Source organism: Microcebus murinus, chromosome 24 (assembly GCF_040939455.1).
Source record: "Microcebus murinus isolate Inina chromosome 24, M.murinus_Inina_mat1.0, whole genome shotgun sequence".
Taxonomy (NCBI): domain Eukaryota; kingdom Metazoa; phylum Chordata; class Mammalia; order Primates; family Cheirogaleidae; genus Microcebus; species Microcebus murinus.
In genome coordinates this window covers 30,776,682-30,802,058 of record NC_134127.1, presented here as the reverse complement: position 1 = coordinate 30,802,058, position 25,377 = coordinate 30,776,682, and the positions used below count along the sequence as shown (strand labels likewise).

The 25,377-nt window shown below is 40.0% G+C and overlaps 1 protein-coding gene across 6 annotated transcripts; it reads left to right on the top strand.

The window, feature by feature from the left end:
- The first annotated feature begins 1,038 nt into the window (after positions 1-1,038).
- Positions 1,039-16,381, top strand: ZNF596 (zinc finger protein 596). 6 transcript variants are annotated; one of them, XM_075997307.1, is made up of 8 exons: positions 1,040-1,120; positions 3,875-3,986; positions 10,685-10,768; positions 12,428-12,554; positions 13,244-13,342; positions 14,193-14,272; positions 14,733-14,846; positions 15,482-15,620. In XM_075997307.1, the coding sequence occupies exons 3-8, from the start codon at positions 10,757-10,759 to the stop codon at positions 15,488-15,490; spliced, it is 441 nt and encodes a 146-aa protein (XP_075853422.1). In that variant the 5' UTR covers positions 1,040-1,120; positions 3,875-3,986; positions 10,685-10,756; the 3' UTR covers positions 15,491-15,620. The 6 variants fall into 6 exon arrangements, with proteins under 6 accessions (XP_075853420.1, XP_075853421.1, XP_075853417.1 ...); XM_075997305.1 differs by having other exon boundaries at positions 1,039-1,120; positions 13,247-13,342; positions 14,733-16,381; XM_075997306.1 differs by having other exon boundaries at positions 1,039-1,120; positions 14,736-16,381.
- The last annotated feature ends 8,996 nt before the right edge of the window (positions 16,382-25,377 follow it).

The following is a 25,377-nucleotide window of genomic DNA, read 5'->3' as shown; positions in this document are numbered from 1 at the left end:
TTTCAACAAATAGTACTGAAACAACTGGACAGTCATGTGCAAAACAGTGAAGTCAAGCTTCACACTGTATAAAAAAAACTTAAAATGGATCAAAGACGTAGATGAAAGAACTAAAACTATATAACTTTTTAAAGAAAACATAGATGTAAAAACTTGTGACCTTGATTAAGCGTTGGTTTCCTAAATAGGACACCAAAAATATAAAAATGAGAAAAAATAAACTGGAAATCATCAAAATTAAAAAAATTTTGTGCTTGAAAGGACATCATGAAAAAAGGGAAAAGATCCAAAGTATGAGAGAAAATTTATGCATTTCATATATCTGATAACAATCTAGTATCCAGAATACATAAAGAACTCTTACAACTTAATAATAAAAAGATAAGCAATTCAATTTTTAAAATGGGCAAATGACAAGCTTATCAGGGCACTGAAAATGCTCTGTATGATACTATAATGGTAGACACATGTCATTACACATTTGTCAACAGAATGTACACCAGCCACTTTGACCACACCCCCCACCCCTCCCCGCCTCCCCGCCCCTTCCCGCCCTGCCCCGCACGACCCCGCCACAGTGTCTGAGGCACCGCCTAGCCTTCCACTCTGGCTGCCTGGCCTCACCCCGCCCCCCCTGAGTCCTCACCAGGGCTCCCCAGGCCCCTTCCGGTCCGCCTCGCAGCTCCGCCCGAGGCCCCTCCCCACCCATCCCTACACGTCCTCACGGGTGACCACAGAGTTCCCGCCCCGCCCCGCCCCTCTGCTAGGGGCCCTGCCGGGCCCGCCGCGCTGCTCCGCTCTGCGGGACGCCCCTCCCACCCCTCCTGGCCCCGCCTCTGTCTGCCCCAGGCCCCGCCCCACGGCGGCCCCACCACTCAGGTCGAGGCCCCGCCCCACGCCGACTGCCACTCCGACTATGCCCGAGGCCCCGCCCCGCGGCGGCCTCACCACTTTGCCTGAGTGTCCGCCCCGCGGCGGCCCCACCTCTCGGTCCGAGGCCCCGCCCCACGCCGAGGCCCCATCCCGTACCGGCCCCACCCCCTTTGGCCGAAGTTCCGGCCCCCTCCGCACTTAGTTTCCGGTTGACTCGGAAGGATTCCCCGGGGCGAGGTCCACTTCGGTGAGTGCGCTCTGCTCTCGCTGTCAGAGAGTAATGCGGCCCTTCCCCGCCCGGTCCCCCACACTTGGTGTCGGATCGCCTGCGGACGTCTCAGGCCCGTACCCACCCTGTCGCCGGCTGAGATTCCGGCGGCGCCCGAGACATTCCTAGGCCTTTTGCCCGCCTCTGTGGCCGCGTCTGTGTCCCATTCCGGTTACTGTTAAGACGCCCGGGGGTCGTCCTCACACAGACTCCACGCCCTCACTCTTTACCGTCCCCCGTCGCGTCCCGCGCTGCGTCTGGTCCCCTCTCGGGACGCGGACTGTCGCCCTTCGCCCCCAGCCTCCCCCCGCGGTCCCTCAGTCCAGTCCTGGGTTTCTGCAGACGCCAGTCCTCCCCTGAGTCCCGTTCCCGTCCCTGGCCCCTTGGGCTGGATTCTGCGGCTCCCAAGACCTCCCCTTCCCGGTCACCGCCTCAGGGAAGCCCCTGAGCCCCAGGCTGAGGGAGGACTGGCTCTGTCCTGTGACACCCCGTGTCCCTCACAGTCCCCTCCCAGGGGCTCTGTTTACGGTCCCAGTTGCATTCCTGTGGATGTCAAGGTGGGGAGGGGTGAGGAGAAAAAGAGCCAGCTAGCGAGGAAGGAAAAGGGAGGGTAGTTTAGAAGAAGGGAAGTGGGTGGGTGTGAGGAATGTGGAAAAATAGAGTTAAGGAGAGTAACCTGGATAAGAAGCGGTGGGATAAATGAAAATAGAGAAAAATGAGAGATCAGCAGAGAGGTGGAGGAAGAGGAGGTCTTGACTACCAGTAGCAGAGGGCAACAGAAGGGTAATTCCCAAATTCATTAGGTGATTTTCTAATTCCCAAATTTATTTTACTTTTTAGATTTATTGTGTTAAGTTCAGATCATGAAGCCTCAACACTGCTCTAGTCTTAATTATACATTGAAAATATTTTTTGTTGTTTAGTAAATACTTTTATACTAACTTAGTGTGTATTTGGTAAGGGTATTGATGATATTTTTATCTTAACAGTCAAAACGAAGTTTAAAAAGTCTAATATTCAATAGCTTCCTTTCTTCCCTTATCTGATCTTTTAATTAGATAGGCTGTAGGCTAAAGTTTCCAACTACGTATATGATCTCTTCAAGTTTTTTTTGGTTTTGTTTTCTGCAAATATTAAAGGATGGGCTGGATTGTCCTGGAACTTAGTTCTAGCAGATCCCATATATTCATAATGAATAAATTGCTCAGAAATATTACCAAAGCTGAGCTTTCTTTATGTTTTCCAGTGCCAACAATTAGGTCTTTAAATATTCATATTTTTGTTGGCTTAATGTAATGTTCTGGAAAAGAGAAACTAAATGCTTTTCATGAATATGATTAAAACCATGAAAGACAAGTTGCTTTTGTTCAGGTGTATGGCATACGATCTGGTATCTTTAGGTGCAGGGATGATAGGGCAAACTCTGCCGCTTTCATGCAGGCTTTTCATTCCTGTGAGGCCAGTGCTGGCTACTCTCTGCTAGCTTTTCCATTTCACCTTTCCACCTGACCCAAAACACACATATACTGATACAAGGCAGTTCCGTAGGGAGGAGAGCAAGATTCTTTTAAGTTTAAGCATAGAATAAAAGTACCTCTCCACTGAGGAGGTGGCGCTGCCTTCTGGGAAGGGAGCTTGGAGAAGGAAGGGGGATGCAATTTTGGTATTCAGGATCCAGGGACAGGAGAGAACCCGGGGAGCTCAGGGAATGGAGAAAGGAAAAGCCTTGCCCATTCTTATCTGGTAACCTTGTGTTTAGCAGGTACTAGCAGACTGTGGGCTCTGACTGCAAGGGTCAGCCCAGGTCATATATATGCAGCTGCTGAGTAGAATGTGGGCTTCACTAGGGTGAGAAGGCATTATGAGAAAAGGTACAGGAGTTTATTGTCTGGAATCCCTGATGGTTCTGTGGAAAGCAGAAGACTTTTTCACATGTTGCATTCTGTCCATGTGTGTGACTGGTTATGGCAGAGGGCATGTTGATTGGCAGCCCTGAAAGGTGTATTCCTAATACTCAGGAATGACTTCTTAAGACTAAGAAACAAGATCAGACAAGGAAAATGAGACACCGGAATGGCATTTTCACTGGAAAAAGTCATTATTCATTGATCTGTTCTGTTCTTCCTAGAATGGTGTTTGTAGAATGTGCTAATCTCTCACTCTCAAGTATCCTGCCTAACACATTTCCTAATTCACCCATAGCCTTCCCTTAACCCCCTTCCATTTTCATGCCAATACCATCGTACTGTGAACCAGTGACATAGAATTGGTGAAGTTCCATTTGTACGGTTGTATGAGAAGGGCTTCACACCCCAACATGGATTAGACATGAGGAGTGGGCCCCATTGTGTCGGTGAGGTTGGACAGTAGGGATTATTTAGGGGCTACATCTGAGTGCACTGCCAGATAGTTGTGGACCAGGATTAAAGAAACCACACACATCAGTAGTGAGTTATTAAATAATATAACAACTCCTGGAAAAGAAGGTTGATGAGGGGAAATTTGTTCTACCTGATGATATGATGCATTTCAAGCTTAACAAAGTGAATCAGTGTGGATCTGGCCTCAAAGTATTGATTTGAGATAGAAGGAACATTTAGAAACTGATAGCCATAGCAGATTAAGGTGGTATTTCATCTACATTATAGAGTGTGTTTTATTCCATAATTGCTTTTTAAAAAATGGAATCAACCTAAATGTCTAACAGTAGAAAGTTTTGTGAATTGTTCATAGCACATTCATTCCAAGGAGACCTTGATGTTCATGGATTTGTAAAGAATGTTGCATTGGCTGTCTCTTAGCACACTGACTGCCCTGCAGATGTCTGAGGGTTCATCAACTTTGGGTAAGTTGAATTTTGATTGCTGGGTCAAGGAGTAGCACATTTCATATTGTAATATATTCTAGCAAGATGTACCCCCAAAGCTGCATAGATATCCTTATCTACCACCAACATGTGAAGTTCCCTACTCCTTTAACCAGGACTTAGTACTATATGTATATTTTTGGTAGATTTGGATGACAATGACAACTCATTGTATTTATTTCCATTTCACAAATTACTTGTGAGACTGAATAAAGTTTATTTTTTATAGATATAAATATGCAAATTGAATTTTTCTACTTTTGATGTATTTTAGACACATTTTATATTGTAGTTTAATCATACACACACTTGCATACACACACACTTTGGTATGTTTTTGCATTGAAAACAAACTCCTTCCTTCATGCCCTTTGATTTTTTATTTTCCTTAGGAAGGCATGACCTATTTTATATGACAAAATGATGTGTTTCACTCAGTCCTGATATTATATGTTTAATATTGTGTTTTGAATATTTGACTTATTTTAAATTTTCAAATCATATAGGTTTAAATGAAATTTATCGTGTCTCCATCTTTTTCATTTTGGTTGTATCCTAACCCAAAATTAAAATACAACATTGTCTTTTAGACTACTTCTCATTTTTTTAAGTGAAGTATCACATGTGACTTTTAAGTTTAGGTCACATTGAATGTCAGCAGTCACTGAAGTTTGATGTCACTGTGTCCTCCAATCTAAGATTTGGTTTGTCAGGCTTTCTTCATGTCATTTTTATGTGCCCAATAAGTTTCTAAGTTTCTTTACATGGGACTGCAACTTTATTTCAAATGAGAGTCATAATGTCTTGCTGTTGTGAATAAAGACTGATTTTCGTGTGTTTGATTAGTTTATGAATTATTGCCACTAAGCAGGAGATACTGATTTTAGTAAATTCGGAATACTTTTTCCCACTTTTAAAATATTCTTATTAGTATTAATAATCAGAATAGATTCTCCTACTCTTTTGAGTTTTCAGTCATATCATCTGAGAATAAAGTTTCAACTCTTTGACTCCATTTTTTGTATTCTCTCATTTTTTCTCTTGTCTTGGTCTGGACTCAGGCATTCTGTGTGGTGGTGAATGGCAGCAGCCCTAGCTAGCCCCTTTTTTTCATCCTTACCTTTAGTGGAAATACATCTGTTGTTTACCGCAAAATTTGTTTATTGGAATTTTCTTGATTAACAAGAATTATCCATCCCCCATTCGACATGATTTTTAAAGATTTTAAATTATTTTTAAAGACTTAAATTATTTAAAAACATTGTTTCAAGGATCTATTGATGTGATCTACTTTTTTTTAATCTGTAAAATTACTAAATGAAAGTAATAGGTTTTTTAGTATTGAATCATCCTTTCATTATTGCAGTAAACTCCACTTTACAATGTTCTGTTATTATTTAACCGTACGTGTGATGGCCAAGTGACCAAAATAAATAGCTAACTGGCTAAAATTATATTAATAATTTTTGCCGATATACTAAATGAAGATTGTTGAAACTCATGAGGACAGGCTTATTTTTCTCATCTAGAAGAATTTACATTACAGAGGAACTGCAAGTGATTTAACATGTTGAAGAAATCTCACAAATCCCTTTTAGAGATAGACTCTGATATTTAATTTATATGCTAAAATAGGCTAATCAGATTGTTCTCCTTATTCAGGAATGAATGTTTATTTCCAGTTTACATTTTCTTGGAAGTTACCTTATCCTGCATATTGAAATTAATGAGAATAGGATTCTTCCCATTTCTTACATTTTAAATCATTGCTTTGAAATAAGTAGATGGTCTGTTTTTATTGCCAGTGGGTTTTTTTCATAATTTTATTCTCAAAACTTTTCATTTCTGTCAAATCCATTTGTTTATTTCATTCTTTGTTCATTTAATCCTTTTATTTTTTCAACTTTTATAAATATCTACTTAATTTGTAACAATTTGAAAAGTCAAATAACTCCTGTTCCCTTTTCCTTTTTTAAAGTTTTACATTTCTTCAAGAATACAGTTGTAGCCATAATTCCATGGTTTTGACTACCTTCGATCTTCATGGTTATCATGACTCTAATTGGAACACCTTTTTGATTTTACTGGACCCTATTGTTAAACACATTAACTGCCATGTGACTTGTATTTAACTCACTCTAGTTTTGAGCCCGGGGCCTTGTAAAGTATATGTAACTCACACATCTCTTCATCTTGGGAACCACAAGAACTATTTTTCAAGTTACATATAACCCATGCACAGAAAATAATAAAAAAGAAACAAAATTTTCATTAAATTAGAAAGGATACTATTGTTTTCAAAGTTTCTATTCTATTTTCATAATAAAACACCATGGCCCCAAGGAAAAACATTTTTTTTCTAATGTGGCAGTCAGTGTTAAAATGTCTTTGTCAGTTTGTTTGATTTGTTTGGACTACAAGATTATTGCATATTTTCATTTTGATTTTAATATGCGATGAAATCAAAAGTACCTGTGACCTATTTTATGTGCTATTTTTGGAAATCAGCTGATACTTTCTCTGGGTCAACTACACAGTCATATTTGACATATACCCACTGGTATTCTAAAGTGGAAAAAAGAGTCTTTATAATTTGGATAAAGGTTCAATTTATATTTACTAGTTATATATAATAAGTCCTTAGTATGCCTACTCTTGTTATTGCATTACAGATATAATGATCTTAGAGCACATTGTTATTAAATCCCCCCCATCAAATTTAAGGAATTAGCACTTTCTCTTTGAATTCCTGTATTTCTAATTATGTGTATTTCCAACATATATTATTAGCTATGTACATATTTGTGAATATCATATTTTGGTATTTAATTTTTGCTAGGCTATAGACTTGACTCCAGATCCAAACCCAGCATGTAGCAGACTCACTGAAAATGTACATTAAGTCCCAGCACTATTGTAACCCCCATGGCCTGGCTGGCCTCTGCCATTTGCACTCCTTAGCTCCTTGAGATGTGGACATCTCAGTTGGCATAACTCAGCTGTGGCTGTTGGTGAATCTCATGCTTAGTATCTCCTATTGGCAGGGGTGACCCAGGCCAGCACAAGCTATTTCTGGGCTCCTTGGAAGACTTAGAAAATTCTGAGATTGCTCATGAAGGTGGGACACCCTCTGCATGGAAAAGAAAAACAACCTGTAGGCCTCTAGATCCACATCCATCTTTCTTGGCACCTATAGTGATTTAAACATAATTAGGGGATCACAGGGGCCTTGGATGCCCTTGTTACACCTCCATTGTCTGCAGTGGTGATTCCCACACTGCTGAACCAAGGTAGAGAATTCTGAGGAGGCTGGCATGGCTGGGGACACCTTATCCAGCATTTCTGGGAAGGTAAGAGTAGTTTGTGGGCCTTTGAGTAGACTTAGAAAAAATTTTGTAGTGGTCCTGTTGGGCCAAGGAAGCCTACTCTGCAAAGACTAGTGCCAGAAGTTGATAGAAATTTAATGGGACATGTGGATTGTTTTGGGGGAGGTTCAGGCAAGCCAGGGTATCATCTCTGAGGTTGTAATGCCTGCCTGGTGGGTGTTTGACTCTGAAGAAGGCCTTGGAATTATTCAGAAGGCCCATACAACTGAAGGATATTACACAGTATAGCAGGAGTCTGGGAGAGTATGTGTATGTATGTTGGGGAACCCTCCGTAGTGACCTTCAGTAAATTGGATAATCTCTGTGTACAGAGCAACCACAAAAATCATCCTTAATAGTAAATGTAATACCTAAAATGATATTAAATAATAGCATAGTATCAATATTATCATAATGATATTAGTATTGTTGCTAATAAGAACAATAATACACCTAAGGAGATGGGAGATTAGAGGACAGACTTTTCCAGATGAGTAACATGGTGACTGATACTGGGCCTCATGGAGTACTGTGGAGTTGGAGTCTTAGATTTGCACAATGAAACATACTCGTAAGGCAAACACAAGCAGCAGGAGAGAAAAGAAGACCAACCTGCAGGAGGGCATGGGCTAACTTAGAATGTCCTTTGCCAGCTCACCAAAGAGAGACCTGTGAGGTAGAGGAGAAGGGAACCTGTTGTAGGGACTCCCCTGTGCACAAAACCCCCCAAATTCATGACTTTGGCCACCTGGCTGACTTATAGGAAATCCTTGAAAGAAAGGCAAGCCTCCAGATCCACATCCAGCGCCCAAAAGCCCCACCTACAACATACATAGAACCCCGAGGACTGAGACAGTCCTCACCACCTGGCTTCCCTTCTGCTGTCCTGCCAAGATTTCTGGAGATGCAGACACTTTGGTTCATACTTGTCACCACAGAGCTGTTGAAGGAAGTCATCCCCAGTGTTCCCAGACCAGCACTGGGCTCGTGGACCTGATTGAGCGGTTGCCAGGCTCCCTGGAGGACAAAATGCTGCAGTTGCTGTGTCAGGTTGCACCAGCTTGTCCTGGGCAACTGAGTGGATGTTGAACATTTCCAGATGTTCAGGCAGGCCTAGAAAGCCCTACTCAAGCCTCAGTTGTTGGAAGTGGTGGTCCCAGGCTCCTGAACTGATGTACAAAATTCTGAGGAGGCTTGGGCTGGCTATGCGTGCTTATATTGGGGAAAGCTCCATAACGATCTTCAGGAAATGGGACATTCTATGTTCGTGGAGCTGATAGGTAGATTTCAGTGTAAATTATCTCACATTAACAGGAGCACTTTGAACAAAGGCTTTCACACATAGATGACATTCATGTTGCTTCTCTCCCGTGTGAATCTTCTTGTGGTGTTTAAGGTTAGGGCAGTTAGTATAGGCATTCCCACATATATGATATCCAAATGGTTTCTCTTCATTTTGAGTTCTCTCGTGATGTCTAAGTTAAGTTTTGAACAAAGGCTTTCCCATATATTTGACATTCATATAGTTTCTCTCCACTGTAAATTTGCTCATGTCATTTAAAGAATAAATCATCACTGAGTTCTTGCCCACATAGGGTTTATCTCCAGTGTACATTCTCTCATATTGTCTAAGGTTAGAACAATAACTCCTTTCCCACATTGGAGACATTTGTATTATTTCTCTGCAGTGTGTATATTCCCTGAAAGCTACTTTGTATTTATTACAGTCATAGTTTCTCTCTAGTGTGGTTTCTCTGCTGTCAGTAGAGGTACACATTCCTTGCATTTGTAGGTGATAGTATTGTCCTCAAACATCTTGGCTTCAGCACATGGGGTTTCAAGCAATACCATTTCCTTAACTCTGACTTTAGTTAAACTCTGACTTTACCTCTGTCCTCATGTTATTAGCTGTTAACCAAACAACTTAAGAATTTGTTTTATAATGAGGTGATCAATTAAATAATTTATTCCATGTTGGAAGGATAAGTGGTCCCCATCCTCTAAATCTAGTCTTTAAAATCTCTCAGACCAGAAAGTAACAACAATACATAGACCAAAAAGTTTTGCATGCCCTCTCAGAATCACAATCCTTGCTGTTACCTCTACAGTGACTAATATCATCGTCCTTCATTTCTACCCCACCCACATATGTAACTTCTCCCTACAGACTTCCGTCAGCATCAGTTTAAATGTTCTTCATAGAGCTCTTTGGTGATCCCCAATACATGTTAGCCTCCCTTTCCCTTCCTTGTTTCCTTAATTGTAACTCTGCAGTCTCTTGATGTCATCCCTGTATTTTATCATTATAAATGGTTTGTTTGTTTGTTTGTTTGTTTGTTTTTTGCCTATTTTCCTCACTGGTGTAATTGCAAAAAATAAATTACACTAGTTTTTTTTACACTAGTGTAATTACTAATTACACTAACCCCTGAGTGCTATGATAAGGCAAGTTTCTCTTTAACCATTAGTATTGAATTATAAATCCAGAGAGATTGCATGTTTGCAATAATCTAACCTACTCTGAGATGGCCTGTCCCCAAATCCCATAAGTCAAATAATTATCTTCTGATCTAAAATTAATTTATAGTTAGTATCCTTTCATTTCAACTTGAAGAACTACCTTTAGCATTTCTTTTAAGATGGAATCTGAAGTTGTTTAGTTGATAAATTCTTGCAGAACAAATCTATAAGTCAGGGTTGAGGGAGTGATATTGCTAGAAACCCCATCTGGAGGAGACAGAATGATTCAGAAAAAGTGTATCCAGAGGGCCAGGGGCAGGGAAGAGGGGGTATGGAGTGAGGCTCCAGAGGGCTGGGATGGATGCTAGAGAAAGACTGCAAGTGTACAAACCAGAAATAATTCTCAAATTCTACAGTGTTTCCTGGAGGTGGAGACCACCGTTTATGTGCAGCATGTGGCAAAAGAGCACCATGAATACATTCTGTTATAGCCAATGACATGGGGACAGACTGAAGTCTAAGTTAATCCAGGTCCTTGTGACTTGGAATTGTGGAGGGAATTTAAAACTTCACAATTCCATGGGCTTATTAAGACTCATATAAAACTCAATGATTTTCACATTCTTATCTCTAAAATCAAGGTATTTATATCTTCTTTATTAGCAACAATAATCATAGTCTTCTGACCCTGGAAGAAAGAGGAGAGGCAGCCCCTGTTTCTCTTAGAGCACACTGTATGTCCCTGTTGATTGGACTGGGGCTGCTTTTAAGTGACAAATTGGGGTTTGGGGACAGGTAAGTCTGGAGACTGGACAAAACTGGAGTGTCATTGGTTTCTTTCACCTTCCTCAGATTTTCCTCGTGAGTACTTGGAGTGCGTGAGTGAAAACCCAGGGGAAGACACTTGTTGGCTGAGCTAGTACAATGCAGTCCCAGGTGAGTGGGAATCCCTTTTTCTACTGAAATTGTACCGCTGTTGCTAGCCTATAGACAGTTTTCTCCTATTAGTATGGATGTTTTAAGTGCACTCAGAACAATTCAAGGATCTGAGCTCCACTTAAGATTCCTCAGGTCTCAAAAAAAAAAAAAAAAAAAAAAGACTCCTTAGGTCTCTGGAATTGTCATACTGGCTCAAAGTCTCATGAAGAAGTAATCTCCTTCAACATTACACTGTGTTCCAGGCTCTACTAAGGCTATATGTTACAGAAGAGATGTGAGAGGTTTTGTTTCTCTCATCCAGCCTAAGGCCTTGTTGGGGAAAGAATTCACTCGTTAACCATGTTATTGGCAGGAATGGGCTTAGGAGTGTGATGAGTGCTGTGATGAAGATGAATGAGAGCAAAAGGTTACAGTCCGCAGAAAGGCAGATGTTTTCCCAGGTGAGGTCAGTCAATCCAGTTGTCAGGCACTGAAGGAGGGCTCTATAGCATTGAAGTGAAAGCAGATAGGTTTAGGCCAGAGAAGATCATTCACTTATATTCCCTATTTTAAAAATCTTTAAAGGTTGGGTAGAATATTTACACTTATTGGAAAACTTCTAAAAAAAGAAAACTAATTCTTCCTATTACTTTTGTCCCCAAATTAGCCTTTGTTCAAATTTAATAACTGGAAGCAGTATATAGGGAGTATTGTTTCCTTCATTTTGGCTGTGCATGTAGGTGTAGGAGTATAGGAAATGGAGTAAATTTAAGGATCTGGGGAAATTTCTGAAGTGGAGAGACCAGAACAACAGAGGCTTTTTAAAATATTTTTTTATTTTTACCCCTGAACATAGAGACAAGATGAAGAAACAAAAGAGAGGATGATAGCTGGTGTTTGTTGGTCACAGAAGAAATTGAGAAAGGAGTCCTGAGACCAGGGGAAGGGTTAGATGAGACTGTACTTCAGGACAGAGGTCTTAGAGCTCCTGGCTTGTGCTGCTGAACCATTTATCCTTATCTGTGAACACCAGAGTTGTGTAGAGATGAGAGGCTGCATCTACTGATTCTACCTTCTGTGTAAAAGTTGGACAGTCTACAGAATCCTTCAGTGAACTCAGTCATTTAATGAATAACATACCCGTGACTTATATCCAAAAATTGTTTGACACATGTGAAGCACTTTACACATTAGCTCTTTGGATCCTTCAGAACCCATAACAGGTCTTCATTTCACTGATGAGGAAATTGAGGTCCTGTAGGGGAATATCTAATTATAGTCATGATTAAAATGTGACAGATTGTGGATACTGCTTGCCTTGTGATGAGTCTATAGATTTTGGTGAAGTTGATGGTGAGGACAATTTTAGTTATGAGTTTCAAGGTACAAATTTTATGATTAGTATCTGGTAATTATAATTACAAATTTATTGGGAAATCTCCAGGTTATATTATGTCACACTTCATGTGATATTTCTTTATATGAAATTTCATGTATGAACATATCTGAAAGCCAGATTCCCAGGTCAGATTGAGAACAATGTGACTGGAACCCCAAACACTATTTGCACTTTCTATTCATATCACCCCCACTTCTTAGTACTGTCACTTCAACTGTGCGCTACTGAACATTGGCAGAGATAGCCCTTTTTGGAGCAGAGTGTTCATAATGTTTTAGGAATCCATGACCTTCGAGGATGTGGTTGTAGACTTCACACAGGAAGAGTGGACCTTGCTGGACATATCCCAGAGGAAGCTGTACAGAGACGTGATGTTAGAAAATATTAGTCATCTGGTCTCTATTGGTGAGTCTTTTAATATTTATGATGTATGTATGTTTACATTCATTCATTCTTTCATTGATTAATTAATTCCACAAGTATCTAGAACAGCTTTCCCACCTATCTCTTCAACCTCTGCTTTTATCCCTTCATAACTCTCACAACTACCTGCCAGCAATTTATTTTTTTACTTTTCACTTATTTTATCATCTCAACTGGAATGTAACCTTTTTGACCACAATTCCATGTTATTCTTGCTGTTCAATCCCCAAAACTCAGAACAGTGGTGGCAATTCGCTGTCTTTGAATGGATAAATAAATGTATTTATTTTAAAAATAACTATTCTGTTGTAGAGACTATTTCACACAGAACCTAGGTTGTTCTGATAGAGCTTATGTTTACTGGATTCTTTCTGGATATAATATTCAAATACCACGAAAACTTGTAATTTCCAACTGATTGAAAATACTGAGGACCCTGCAACCTATCTTTGTAGTCGTGACCGTTAGCAATTATAGGTCTTCAACATCTTTGGGAACAAGTTCAAGAGCTATCCCTTTGCTCATGAAGGACTGTCAGTGTCTTCAAGGTACTCTTCCTGGGCTGACCTTCAATGGCTACCTTAGCCTTCCTCCATATTATGCCCTGTACTTGATCACCATACATGGTTATCAACATAGAACTTAAAATCCATGCATCTTTTCCCCACAAGCAGGCAAACAGTTCTGCACATCAGGTGTGCTTTCCCATTTGGAGCCAGGAGAGGAACTTTCAAGAGAAGGAATAAATGTTCTGCAAGGCCAGAATCCAGGTGAGCGCCAAGAAGCAGTGCTTCAGTAGAAGGAAGAGGAGCATGGTCAGTGAGTGAGTAGGCCCTAAGAGTTATCAAGTGAAGATTTCTTAAATTAGTGATATTTTCTGAAATGTAGGCAAAGGTGTAAAGGAAAAATTAATGAGATGTTATTGTGCCTTGCAGGCATCAGTTTCTATTCAAGTGTCTCTCTGTCATTGTCTTTGGCTTTAGTAAAGGGGATTTCTGTGTACTTATTGGAGTTAAGCTTTCACATAATGACCCTTGTCATGGTCCTCTTCTTTGAAAATTTTCCTTGCTTCCCCAACTTACCATCTTTAGTTTATTTTTTCATATCCTGAAAATGTCAGTTGTCAATGTCCTATACTTTACTCTTTTTTTTTTTTTTTTTTGAGACAGAGTCTCGCTTGTTGCCCAGGCTAGAGTGAGTGCCGTGACGTCAGCCTAGCTCACAGCAACCTCAAACTCCTGGGCTCAAGCAATCCTTCTGCCTCAGCCTCCCAAGTAGCTGGTACTACAGGCATGCGCCACCATGCCCGGCTAATTTTATATATATATATAGGCCAATTAATTTCTTTCTATTTATAGTAGAGACGGGGTCTCGCTCTTGCTCAGGCTGGTTTCGAACTCCTGACCTTGAGCAATCCGCCCGCATCGGCCTCCCAGAGAGCTAGGATTACAGGCGTGAGCCACCGCGCCCGCCCTTACTTTACTCTTTAGAATATCCTTTATTTAACATTCTTTCCCTGTTTGTCAGTATTTGAAATATACTCAGATGGGTTTGGGGACTCTTTAACATATTCATTCCCCTAAATGCCAATCTGGCAATTGTTTTTTTCAATTATTTCAGGTAGAGAAGGTGACTTTAAACAAGAAAGGACATCCATACAACATATCTATCAGAAGGACACATCCACCATCAGCAAAATGGTAAGCTGTATTGGTGTGAATCTGTTCTTAAAAATAGAAACCTAGAAATGGGATAAGGGTGGAATTTGGTATAGTTTACTGTAGTTAAAGTTGGGATCAAGGGCTGTCCCAGCAGAAGGTTTTGGTTCGTTTGAATTTAGGGAAGGAATTAACTTGATATAAAACCATAATATGAGGTCTTATAACAGGAAAATTATATAAACATGACTATGTGCCTATACTTTGAAACATAATAAAGTCTTAAAAATCTGTGAGATGGCTCTTCAGCTGGGATGCTACAAAAGAGAAAATCTCTATGCATGCAATTAGGTAATATACTATATTTATGTAACTATACAAGAACAGTTGTAACTGGAGTCTACTACTGAATGATTACTCTAGAATTAACATGTAGAGAAATCAAGGAAGTAAGGAAAGAATGTGGACAATCCTCTAATATCTTTCATTTGCTTCCCAAAAGCAGGGACTTCATACTCAAGAAGATCCTTTTGAATGTAATAATCTGAGAGAAGATTTCATTGATCGTCTAGCATTGACTCAAAATATGATAAGTCACATGGGAAAGAAACACTGTGTAAGGAAAAAATTTGGGAAATCCTTCAGTGACTGGTTATCCTTTAATCAATATAAGGAAATTCACACTAGATATAAATCCTATGAAAGTCATCTATGTGGTTATGCCTTTAATCAGAGCTCTTCCCTTAGACAACACAGTAAGACTCACACTGGAGACATAACATTTGAATGTGATGTGTGTGGTAAAACCTTCAGTAAAAGTTCTAATCTTAGACGACATGAGATGATTCACACTGGAGAGAAACCACATGGGTGTCATCTGTGTGGAAAAGCCTTTACTCATTGCTCTGACCTTAGAAAACATGAGAGAACACACACTGGAGAGAAACCATATGGATGTCATTTATGTGGGAAAGCCTTTAGTAAAAGTTCTAACCTTAGGCGACATGAGATAATTCATACTAGAGAGAAAGCACATGGATGTCATCTATGTGGGAAAGCCTTTACTTATTGCTCTGATCTTAGAAAACATGAGAGAACTCACTTTGGAGAGAAACCCTATGGATGTCATCTATGTGGGAAGGCCTTTAGTAAAGGTTCTTACCTTAGACAACATGAGAGAATTCACAATGGGGAGAAGCCATATGAATGTCATCTATGTGGAAAAGCTTTCTCTCATTGTTCTCACCTTAGACAACATGAGAGAACTCACAATGGAGAGAAACCACATGGATGTCATCTATGTGGGAAAGCCTTCACTGAATCTTCTGTGCTTAAACGACATGAGAGAACTCACACTGGAGAGAAACCATATGAATGTCATGTATGTGGGAAAGCGTTCACTGAATCTTCTGACCTTAGACGACATGAGAGAACTCACACTGGAGAGAAACCATATGAATGCCATTTATGTCGAAAAGCCTTCAATCACTCTTCTGTCCTTAGACGACATGAAAGAACTCACACTGGAGAGAAACCATATGAATGCAATATATGTGGTAAAGCCTTCAATAGAAGTTATAACTTTAGGCTTCATAAGAGGGTTCACACTGGAGAGAAGCCATATGTATGTCCTATTTGTGGGAAAGCTTTTAGTAAATGTTTTAACCTTAGACAACATGAGAGAATTCACACTAAAATTGTAATAAATGTGTAAGATTTATCATTCATAGCTTCAACCCCTAAATACACCAGAGGACTAACACATTGAAGAAACATTATGTTTATAATCAGTGTGGAAAAACTTTTATTTATCATTACTACACTCAACCTGAATTAATTCAAAATGGTGAGAATCCATATGTATTTGTCTATATGGCACAAACTTTAGACACTGAACTACCCATATACAACATGAGAGAATCAAAGTATAAATCAATTGAATATGGAACAATCTTAATCCACAGTCCTAACTGTTAAACAAAAGGGAGAAATCACACAAGAGAGATTCTATGCATGTTATCAATGTGAAAATCCCTTAATTTATAATTTATGCTTTAAACAAGTGAGTAAAATCCACAGGAGATAAACCCTGTGTCTGTAATTTCTATGCATTCTCATTTAGCTAATCACCACTTTTGGTGTGCAAAAGAAGTCAGCATAATATAAATAATAAAATAGGAAATAAGTGAAAATATACTATCCTAGGTGGATAAGGTGTCTTGAACAAGTCAGATATTCATAATGGAGAAGTTACCCAGTGAAAAATCATGAGAACTTTGTTTTTACTAATAGAGCAACACTTGTAGGATAGGTCAGGATTCACATGGTATAAAACACTGTAAATGTCATGAGTGAGGGAAAGCCATTAGTTAGTTACTCATTCCTTAGTCAATACCAAAATTTTTCCACTGAGGAGAAAACAATCTTTACAGGAAAATGGAAAAAGCTTCAGACAGATTTCATGTCTGAAAAGTCAGACTGGGAAGAAAATTCTAAAAAAGCCATTGAGCATATGCTTAAGCAAAAAATTCAGAATTTTGGACAGACTTGTTATTGAAAATATGTAGGATAAAATGTACAATTCTGAAGTGACCTAGGAATATTGAATGCAGAACTAACTAAGAAGTAATAAGAAATGAGATTAAATTTGATTATTACTGGCAAAAATGGAAGTAGTGTTGTTGCTAAATAATCTAATATTTTGGTCAAATTCAAGGTTTTTTTTTTGTTGTTTTTTTTTTTTTTGAGACAGAGTCTCACTTTGTTGCCCAGGCTAGAGTGAGTGCCATGGCGTCAGCCTAGCTCACAGCAACCTCAGACTCCTGGGCTCAAGCAATCCTGCTGCCTCAGCCTCCCGAGTAGCTGGGACTACAGGCATGTGCCACCATGCCCGGCTAATTTTTTCTATATATATATTAGTTGGCCAATTAATTTCTTTCTATTTATAGTAGAGACGGGGTCTTGCTCTTGCTCAGGCTGGTTTCGAACTCCTGACCTTGAGCAATCCGCCCGCCTCGGCCTCCCAGAGTGCTAGGATTACAGGTGTGAGCCACCGCGCCCGGCCAAATTCAAGGTTTTTATTAAGTTTTAAACACATACATTTGTGTCAATGGAACAAATGCATATAGAGCACAAAATCATATGTCCTAACTTTAATATTAGTTGTATATATGTACATGGCAATGATGAAATCAAGCATGGATTATTAAACACTAACTTTATAAGTAAGCCTCATGGTACATGAATTTGCCTCCTTTATTTTTAAACCAGATTATCAAAGTGTAATTGACACATGGCTGTGCAAATTTAGTGTGTACAACTTAATGAGTTTAGAGATAAGTGTATAGCCATGATACCATCACTGCTATCCATGCTACAAACATATTCATCCCCTTTAAAAGTTTCCTTCTGCCCTATTTTATCATTATTGTTTTCTCAATCCTTAGCAAATGTTTAAGTATGTAATACAGTACCAATGACTATAGGCACTATGGTTTAAGATATAATATTGTAAAAAAATTAAAAGTAATTAGAAATGAATCTATTTAAATAAAACTTGACAGTCTTGGATAATTGTCAGTGAGTTATTATGTTAGCTATTATATTAGCATGACTATTTCCCAGAATCCAAAATCAGGCAGAGTGTCATTATATATAATAGATTTTTGTTGCCATGGGCTTTTTTCAATAAGAACAAATGAGGACATAGAAGACAGGAAACATTTGGATATCACATTTCCAGAATACCTTGTATATTTACACTAATTTATGTGATGAAGAAGCACTGTTTGGAAGCATAGAAAGAAACCACGACAATTTTATTTTGCCCATATATCCCAGTGATGACAAGTGTGAATCTACTTATCTCCAGCTGGAAATGAGTCTCTTGTGTCCAAGCCCCTTCCACCCACATATGCAGAGTCTGGGAGAGAGAAAGTTGGAGATTCTCTATAAGGATAACAAGAGAAGGCAGCTTGATCCTTGTTACTAATTTGGAAATTATTAATAGGCCTGTTTCACACACGGAAAAACAACATTGGTGCTCATAATTTGGCCTATGTTTTTAATAGGGATATGCAATGATCTCAACTATTTCTGTGACTGTATGTATTGTATATTGATGTGTCTTCAAGTTTGCTAATGTTCCTTTTGTGTGTAAAGTCTGTTACATGTCCCCATTAACTTCGCAGACCAGTCTGCCAAATCCAGCAGTACTGTACTTTGCTATTTTATGTTTCTTAAGACTTTCTCTGTTTCATGTTACATACTTATTATAAATTACTTTTCTGAAAACCCCAGTTTAAAAATGTGAGTTTTGTCTTGGGTCTTTTCTTTATTTCTCTATCTCATTCCCTGCTGTTTTGTGTAGATAAAGACTTTTTTTATTGTATGTTAGACATTATCTAAAATAGGGAAGAGACTGAAGTTGAAATTTTACCCAGAGAGGCTGATTATTCTTTCTTTGGCAGACAGTGAGAATGTATCACTGTCTTTGACTCAGGTATTGCAATGCACTCTGGCTGATTGCAGAGTTGATTAGGATCAGTGTAACCCTCATGCCTTGTATTCATCCCATAGCCTCACTGTTTTGTGAATTTGGGTTGTTCCTGGCAGCACTGTAGAGACTCTACAGCAAGAGTCTCCTGCCCTCTGTCTCTGAGAGGGCTGCTGTCTCTCAACATACTCCCCTGCCATAGGCGTCAGTGTGACTATTCAGGTAGAAATGTTAGTGTTGGAAACGTATATTCGAGAAATTTTTTTCAGAGTTCTGGAGTGTCTGTATTTTACCCATTAGCAAAACAAAGGCAACTCAGCATACATGTCTTCAGTGTCCTAAGAACTGTGATGCTCTACAAGCTTCACAATATTAGGGAACCCTAGAATAAATGACTGAGTTTTATTAGTGATTTTCCTGTAAATAGAACTTTTCAACAATTTTATTTTAAATAATATTATAAAAATTTGTGGGGGCTTGTGTCTGGAGTCTGAGCTACTCAGGAGGCTTAGAGTACAGATCACTTGAGGTAAGGAGTTGGAGACAAGACAGAGCAACATAAGGAGATCCATCATATATATATATACATATATATATATATATGTAATATATATATTTGAGATAAGAGTCTCTGTTGCCCAAGCTAGAGGCATGGCGTCAGCCTAGCTCACAGCAACCTCAAACTCCTGGGCTCAAGCAATCCTGCTGCCTCAGCCTCCCAAGTATCTGGACTACAGGCATGTGCCACCATGCCCAGCTAATTTTTTCTATATATATGTATTTTTTAAGTTGTCCAGCTAATTTCTTTCTATTTTTTTTTAGTAGAGATGGGATCTCGCTCTTGCTCAGGCTGGTCTCAAACTCCTGAGCTCAAAGGATCTGCCCGTCTCAGCCTCCCAGAGTGCTAGGATTACATGCATGAGCCACCACGCCTGGCAAAAAAAAAGTTTTTAAATAACTAAAAGTTTGAAAATCTTAGGACATGTCTTACGATATAAAAGAAAAATTATTTCTGAACTAAAATCAAGCTATATCTTTTCACTTTAGGTATTGGCATTTGATTCCAAAAAACAGATTATATTGTCTTTCTTTTTTTAAAATCCAGCCTATCGCATAATATATATATATATATATATTAATAGTATGCATTATTATTGAAGCAAACATTTTAGATAACCAAGTACTCCATTTTCATGAATCTCTTTTATGTTCCTATGTCTTTTCAGCCAGCCCAGTTACACTGCAATTATTTCTGAGGAATATTATTAAGACTTTCTTGTCAGAAATTAATACATATGGCAGGAAACTCTGAACTATGCCTCTGACAGGTGGGGGTGGAGTTATACAAAAAACAAATGGGCCATATTTTCATAAACTTTGGAGTTCAAGTTAGAAGTTCAAGAAGAGATAATTTAAATAAATAACAAACCAAAACCAAAACTAAAACAAGCTTTTGTGCACATAATCCCAGAAGAACATCATTTGTGCAGATAGGAAAACTTTAGGATACAGTATTGTACTCTCCCCTCACCTGTGGTTTCACTCTCCGTGGTCAAAGGTGGTTGAAAAATACTAAATGAAATATTCCAGAAATAAACAATTTATAAGTTTTAAATCGAAGGCTGTTCTGAGTAGCATGAAGAAATTTCCCACTGTCCTTCCTGGGAGCATCTAAGCTGTCTACCTGCCAGTTAGTCATTTTTATTAGGTCATTAAATATTAAATGTCTGATTTCAAGTCAAAAATTTTGTTTATTATATCTCAAACAAGAAGTGGTACAATTAAAGTATGCGCCTAAACTGTCGACACAGTTTTGCCATCTTAACAGTAGCCTGTTTATACCTGTGGAGCAAGCAGCAATGAAATCACAAAAGACATTTTCCACAGCTTGTTTGAGAATTGAATATTTTTCCTTGTAAGAAGTGGTTCAAAGACTAGATGAAGTGGTAGTCAGTTGGTGCAAGGTATGGTGAATACCTTGGCGGATGACAGGGAGTTTCCAAGTCCAGTCTCTGTAGTTTGAACAGCATTGTTTGAGCGGCAACCTGTGGTAGAGCGTTGTCTTGCAAGAGGATTGGCCTGTCTCTATTGACCAATTTTGGCTGCTTAATCACAATTTTCCTCATCATTTTGTCCAGTCGGTTGCAGTAGATACCTGCTATAATCCATTGACCAGGTTTCATGAAACTGTAGTGGATAATACCAGTGCTGGGCCACCAAACAGGCACCATTAGCTTTTCCTGATGAATATTTGGTTTTGGACTGTGTTTTGGCACTTCATTTCTATCCAGCCATTGTGATAAATGAATCCATTTATCATCACACATAACAATATAGTGTAGAAATGGCTCACCTTTATGTTGTGACAGCAAAGAAAGGTAAGCTTTGAGATGATTTCTCTTCTGATGCTCGTTTGATTCCTGCAGAACCCATCTATCCAGCTTCTTTATTTACCTTGCCCATTTGTTTCAAATGGTCCAATATTATTGGGATAGTCACATCAATCCTTGCTGCTAATTCATACATGGGTTGAGATGGATTTGCTTCCACTACAGTTTTCAGCTCGTCATTGTTCACCTTGGTCTCAGGTCGCCCACGTGGCTCATTTTCAAGATTAAACTAATCAGAATGGAACCTCTTAAGTCATCCACCTGCTCTGCATTCATTAGCCACACTTTATTGTCCCAAACACTTTATTGATATTTTGAGCTGTCTGCACAGCATTGGTTCCATGACAGAACTCATATTTGAAAGAATGCAAATTTTTGACTTATCCATGGTTCACAAAAAGTGCTCTAAAAAAACTTTGAAAGATAATCACAAGCCAAACTCTCATTTGAAAGAATGAGGATGTACCTTCACAATAAAAATAAAACAAGGGGTGTCAAGGTGAAATGTCAGAGACATCAGCTGTCCCACTTAGTACTTAAGGAAATTGGACATTCCATACTTAACCTGATAACTGAAGGTCTTGGAAAGTATCCCCCATACATAAGAGTGGTCTACTGTGTGTATGGACACTCCAGAAACCCCCCCCCAAATTTCTTGAATATACATTTTCAACACTAATATTTCTACTTGAATAGTCACATTGACTCCCACAGCATGGGAGCAGGTTGAAGGACAGCAGCCCTCTCAGAGACAGAGGGCAGTGAGGATCCTCTTGCTGCAGAGTCTCTGCAGTGCTGCCAGGAACAACCCAAATCCACAAAATAGTGAAGCCTTTGGTAAAAGCCCAGAGCTTCATTACTGAGACTTGTCTAAGTGCAGAATCAAGAAGCATGACCACTTTTCTTAATTGCATCTACATGATTCACCCAAAGAGATTTGCCTTGATTGGATTCATCTTGACGGGCATCCCAGTTACTGAGGGTGGGGCCTTTGGATTATATGGTTGATGAGATTATACAATTGATGAGCTTTTCCACTGCATAAAAGCGGAGCTCACCATCCAAGTGCCACTTTCACAGAAGAGAGGAAGAAGCTCTGAGACCCAGAGAGCAGTGACAGCGACCTCCATAAAGACTTGGCTCCATTGGATATTCCATCTGTTTGGTTTCTGGTAAGTGGTGGAGAGATTTCTATCAGAATGGAGAGACCTCTTTTTTTCTTCTTTTTTCTTTTTGAGATGAGATCTCACTCTATTGCCTAGGCTGGAGTGCAGTGGCTTGATCATGGCTCACTGCAGCCTCGAACTCCTGGACTCAAGTGATCTCCCACCTCAGCCTCCTGAGTAGCTGGAATTCCAGGCACATGACACCATTCCTGGCTAATTTTTAAATTTTTTTTTGGTAGAGATGGAGTTTTGATATGTTGCCCAGGCTGGTCTCCAACTCCTGGGCTCAAGCCATCCTCCTGTCTCAAGTCTCCTGAGTAGCTGGGAATTACAGACGTGAGGCACCATGCCCGGCCAGACCTCATTTCTTTTCTCAATGAATAATTTAAAAGTGATTGCTTAATATGACTGCAGGCATTTCATGGCAAGCCATCTGAGGGTAGTTTAGGTTGTCATGGACATGGAGTTTCTCTGGACTTCTAATTCATATGAAATGGTCAGAGGCAAACTTGCAAAATCTTAGTACACAAGAGTTGATTTTCTGCAATTAGGCTAGTAGGGAAACACAGTATATGAATAAATATAAATACATAAGTAAATACAGGGGTAGATGTACAATGGTGAATTATACGAGTGGATTGAAGAAATAGTGCATGCAACTATGCAAGTAGGAATGGCAGCTCAGAAATAAAATCCAGAGTTCTGTGAACTGCCAATTTAGAGCTAGCAATGGAAGAAACTGAATAAATATGAGAGAGTGCTGGGCCAGGGGCACAAAAGAAAAAAAAGGGGTGGAGGAAGAAGGACTAGGATGGAGTTCTGAGTCATTCCAATGGTATTGTTTGAGTCATTCTTTGCAGAAGACTTGGGGAAGAGTAGTTTGGAAACAGTGAAGAAACAGAGATGTAGGAGAAAAATAGTTACCAAAAGGAGGTCATAATACAATTTTTTTGTGTGTGAAAGACTGAGACACACTCATTAGTAATTTTATGAAGTGACAATTGGTGGTATTAGCAAGATGTATTGATGAAGAGATCATTGCTGGTCTTAGAAATTCAAAGGCCAGTGGAGGTGAGGAAATGGTAACTGCACTTTCAACCTTCAGTTTGACTGGGAAGGAAGGAACAGGAAAGTAGATGCTAGAGAGAAAACAGGTTCAGATGAGGTTTCTGTTTCAAAATGGAAGACTGTGATAGCTTCGTGATGAACTGAGATTAAGACTGGGAAGGGCAGGACAGCTAGCTGGTAAGGAAGATTTTTTTTTTTTTTTTTTTTGAGACAGAGTCTCGCTTTGTTGCCCAGGCTAGAGTGAGTGCCGTGGCGTCAGCCTAGCTCACAGCAACCTCAAACTCCTGGGCTCAAGCAATCCTGCTGCCTCAGCCTCCCGAGTAGCTGGGACTACAGGCATGCGCCACCATGCCCGGCTCATTTTTTCTATATATTAGTTGGCCAATTAATTTCTTTCTATTTATAGTAGAGACAGGGTCTCACTCTTGCTCAGGCTGGTTTCAAACTCCTGACCTTGAGCAATCCGCCCGCCTCGGCCTCCCAGAGTGCTAGGATTACAGGGATGAGCCACCACGCCCGGCCTGGTAAGGAAGATTTAATATGTCAGTGGTGGGATGAGATTCCCAAGGACGCAGGAGAGAAAGAGATTAAATTGGATAAATGGCACGTGCACGGGCTAGGGAAGACCACTCAGTGTTTACAGGAGAGGAGTAGTAATGGATGAGTAGGAAAGCAGGGATAATTATAGACTTCATTGCACTGAGCTAAGGTGACATGTGAAACAATCCAATTCATCTTTGTCATAGGAGGCAGTCCCACCTGTGTGAAGAGTGATAAAGATGAGTATGGCTGGGCGCGGTGGCTCACGCCTGTAATCCTGGCACTCTGGGAGGTTGAGGCAGGAGGATCACTCAAGGTCAGGAGTTCAAGAACAGCCTGAGCAAGAGTGAGACCCCGTCTGTACTAAAAATAGAAAGAAATTAGCTGGCCAACTAAAAATATATAGAAAAAATGAGCCGGGCATGGTGGCGCATGCCTGTAGTCCCAGCTACTTGGGAGGCTGAGGCAGTAGGATTGCTTGAGCCCAGGAGTTTGAGGTTGCTGTGAGCTAGGCTGATGCCACGGCACTGTAGCCCGGGCAACAGAATGAGACTGTCTCAAAAAAAAAGAAAAATGAGTATGTATGTGATGCAAGAGGCACAGAACAGGTGTGAGGTGTTTGGTGCTAGAAGAATAATTTAGTTAGCAAAGACATAGTAGGATCGGCAGGTACATCTGAATGCTGCTGGGAGAGAGTATGGGAGTAAGGGTTATGATTACACTAGCATTAAAATCGTGGTGGACCCAATTCGGAGCCATATAATTTTGTCCTGTTACTAAAGCCTTGTGAACCCATATACACCTCATTTGTCAAATCAATAAATAAGACCCCAAACAACAGGGTTGTTGGGAAGATTACTAAGGAAATTATATATGTGTGTGTGTGTGTGATATCAAATTTTTGCATGCTTATCTTGAACCAAAGGGTCATATTTGATCAAACTTCCAGTCATTTACTTTTTATATTTTTATCTGGACCTTAAGTTCAGGGTGACTTAAGACTGCTCTTGAGAACTGTCAGGACAGTGCACTGACCACACACCTCAGCCTCAGGAGATGGGAAGCTGCCTCACGTGCACCGCCTTAGATGACGACATCCTCGCGTACGGCCTGTGGACAAGGCAGAATCCGCCATATCAGGAACACACTCCAGCTCCAACCTATCTTCCAACACCTAGCCAGCCTCCATTAGCAACGCAGCTGATCGAGGAGGGACAGACTAGATTAGCTCGAAGAATAAGCCATATTCAGCATCTTTCTGAAGGAGTGTATGACCCTGGAAGAGATAGATTGGAAGAAGAGGGGCCAGAGTGTGCTATCTGTTTCCTGGAATTTTCTTGTGGGGATCCCATTCGCCGACTGCCATGCCAGCACTTCTACCACCTGGGCTGCATCGACAAGTGGCTGATGAATTCCTTCACGTGCCCCTACTGCAGGGGCCCCGCAGGTGCAGAGGCACCTTCAATCCTGAGACCAGCTGAGTGACTT

What these genes read in the sequence shown, in the direction of transcription:
- ZNF596 (XM_075997302.1), top strand. An exon ending in TAGTCATCTGGTCTCTATTG is followed by an intron (nt 12,555 to 13,243) that starts GTGAGTCTTTTA and finishes TTTCCCCACAAG; the next exon opens with CAGGCAAACAGTTCTGCACA. An exon ending in CATCCACCATCAGCAAAATG is followed by an intron (nt 14,273 to 14,732) that starts GTAAGCTGTATT and finishes GCTTCCCAAAAG; the next exon opens with CAGGGACTTCATACTCAAGA.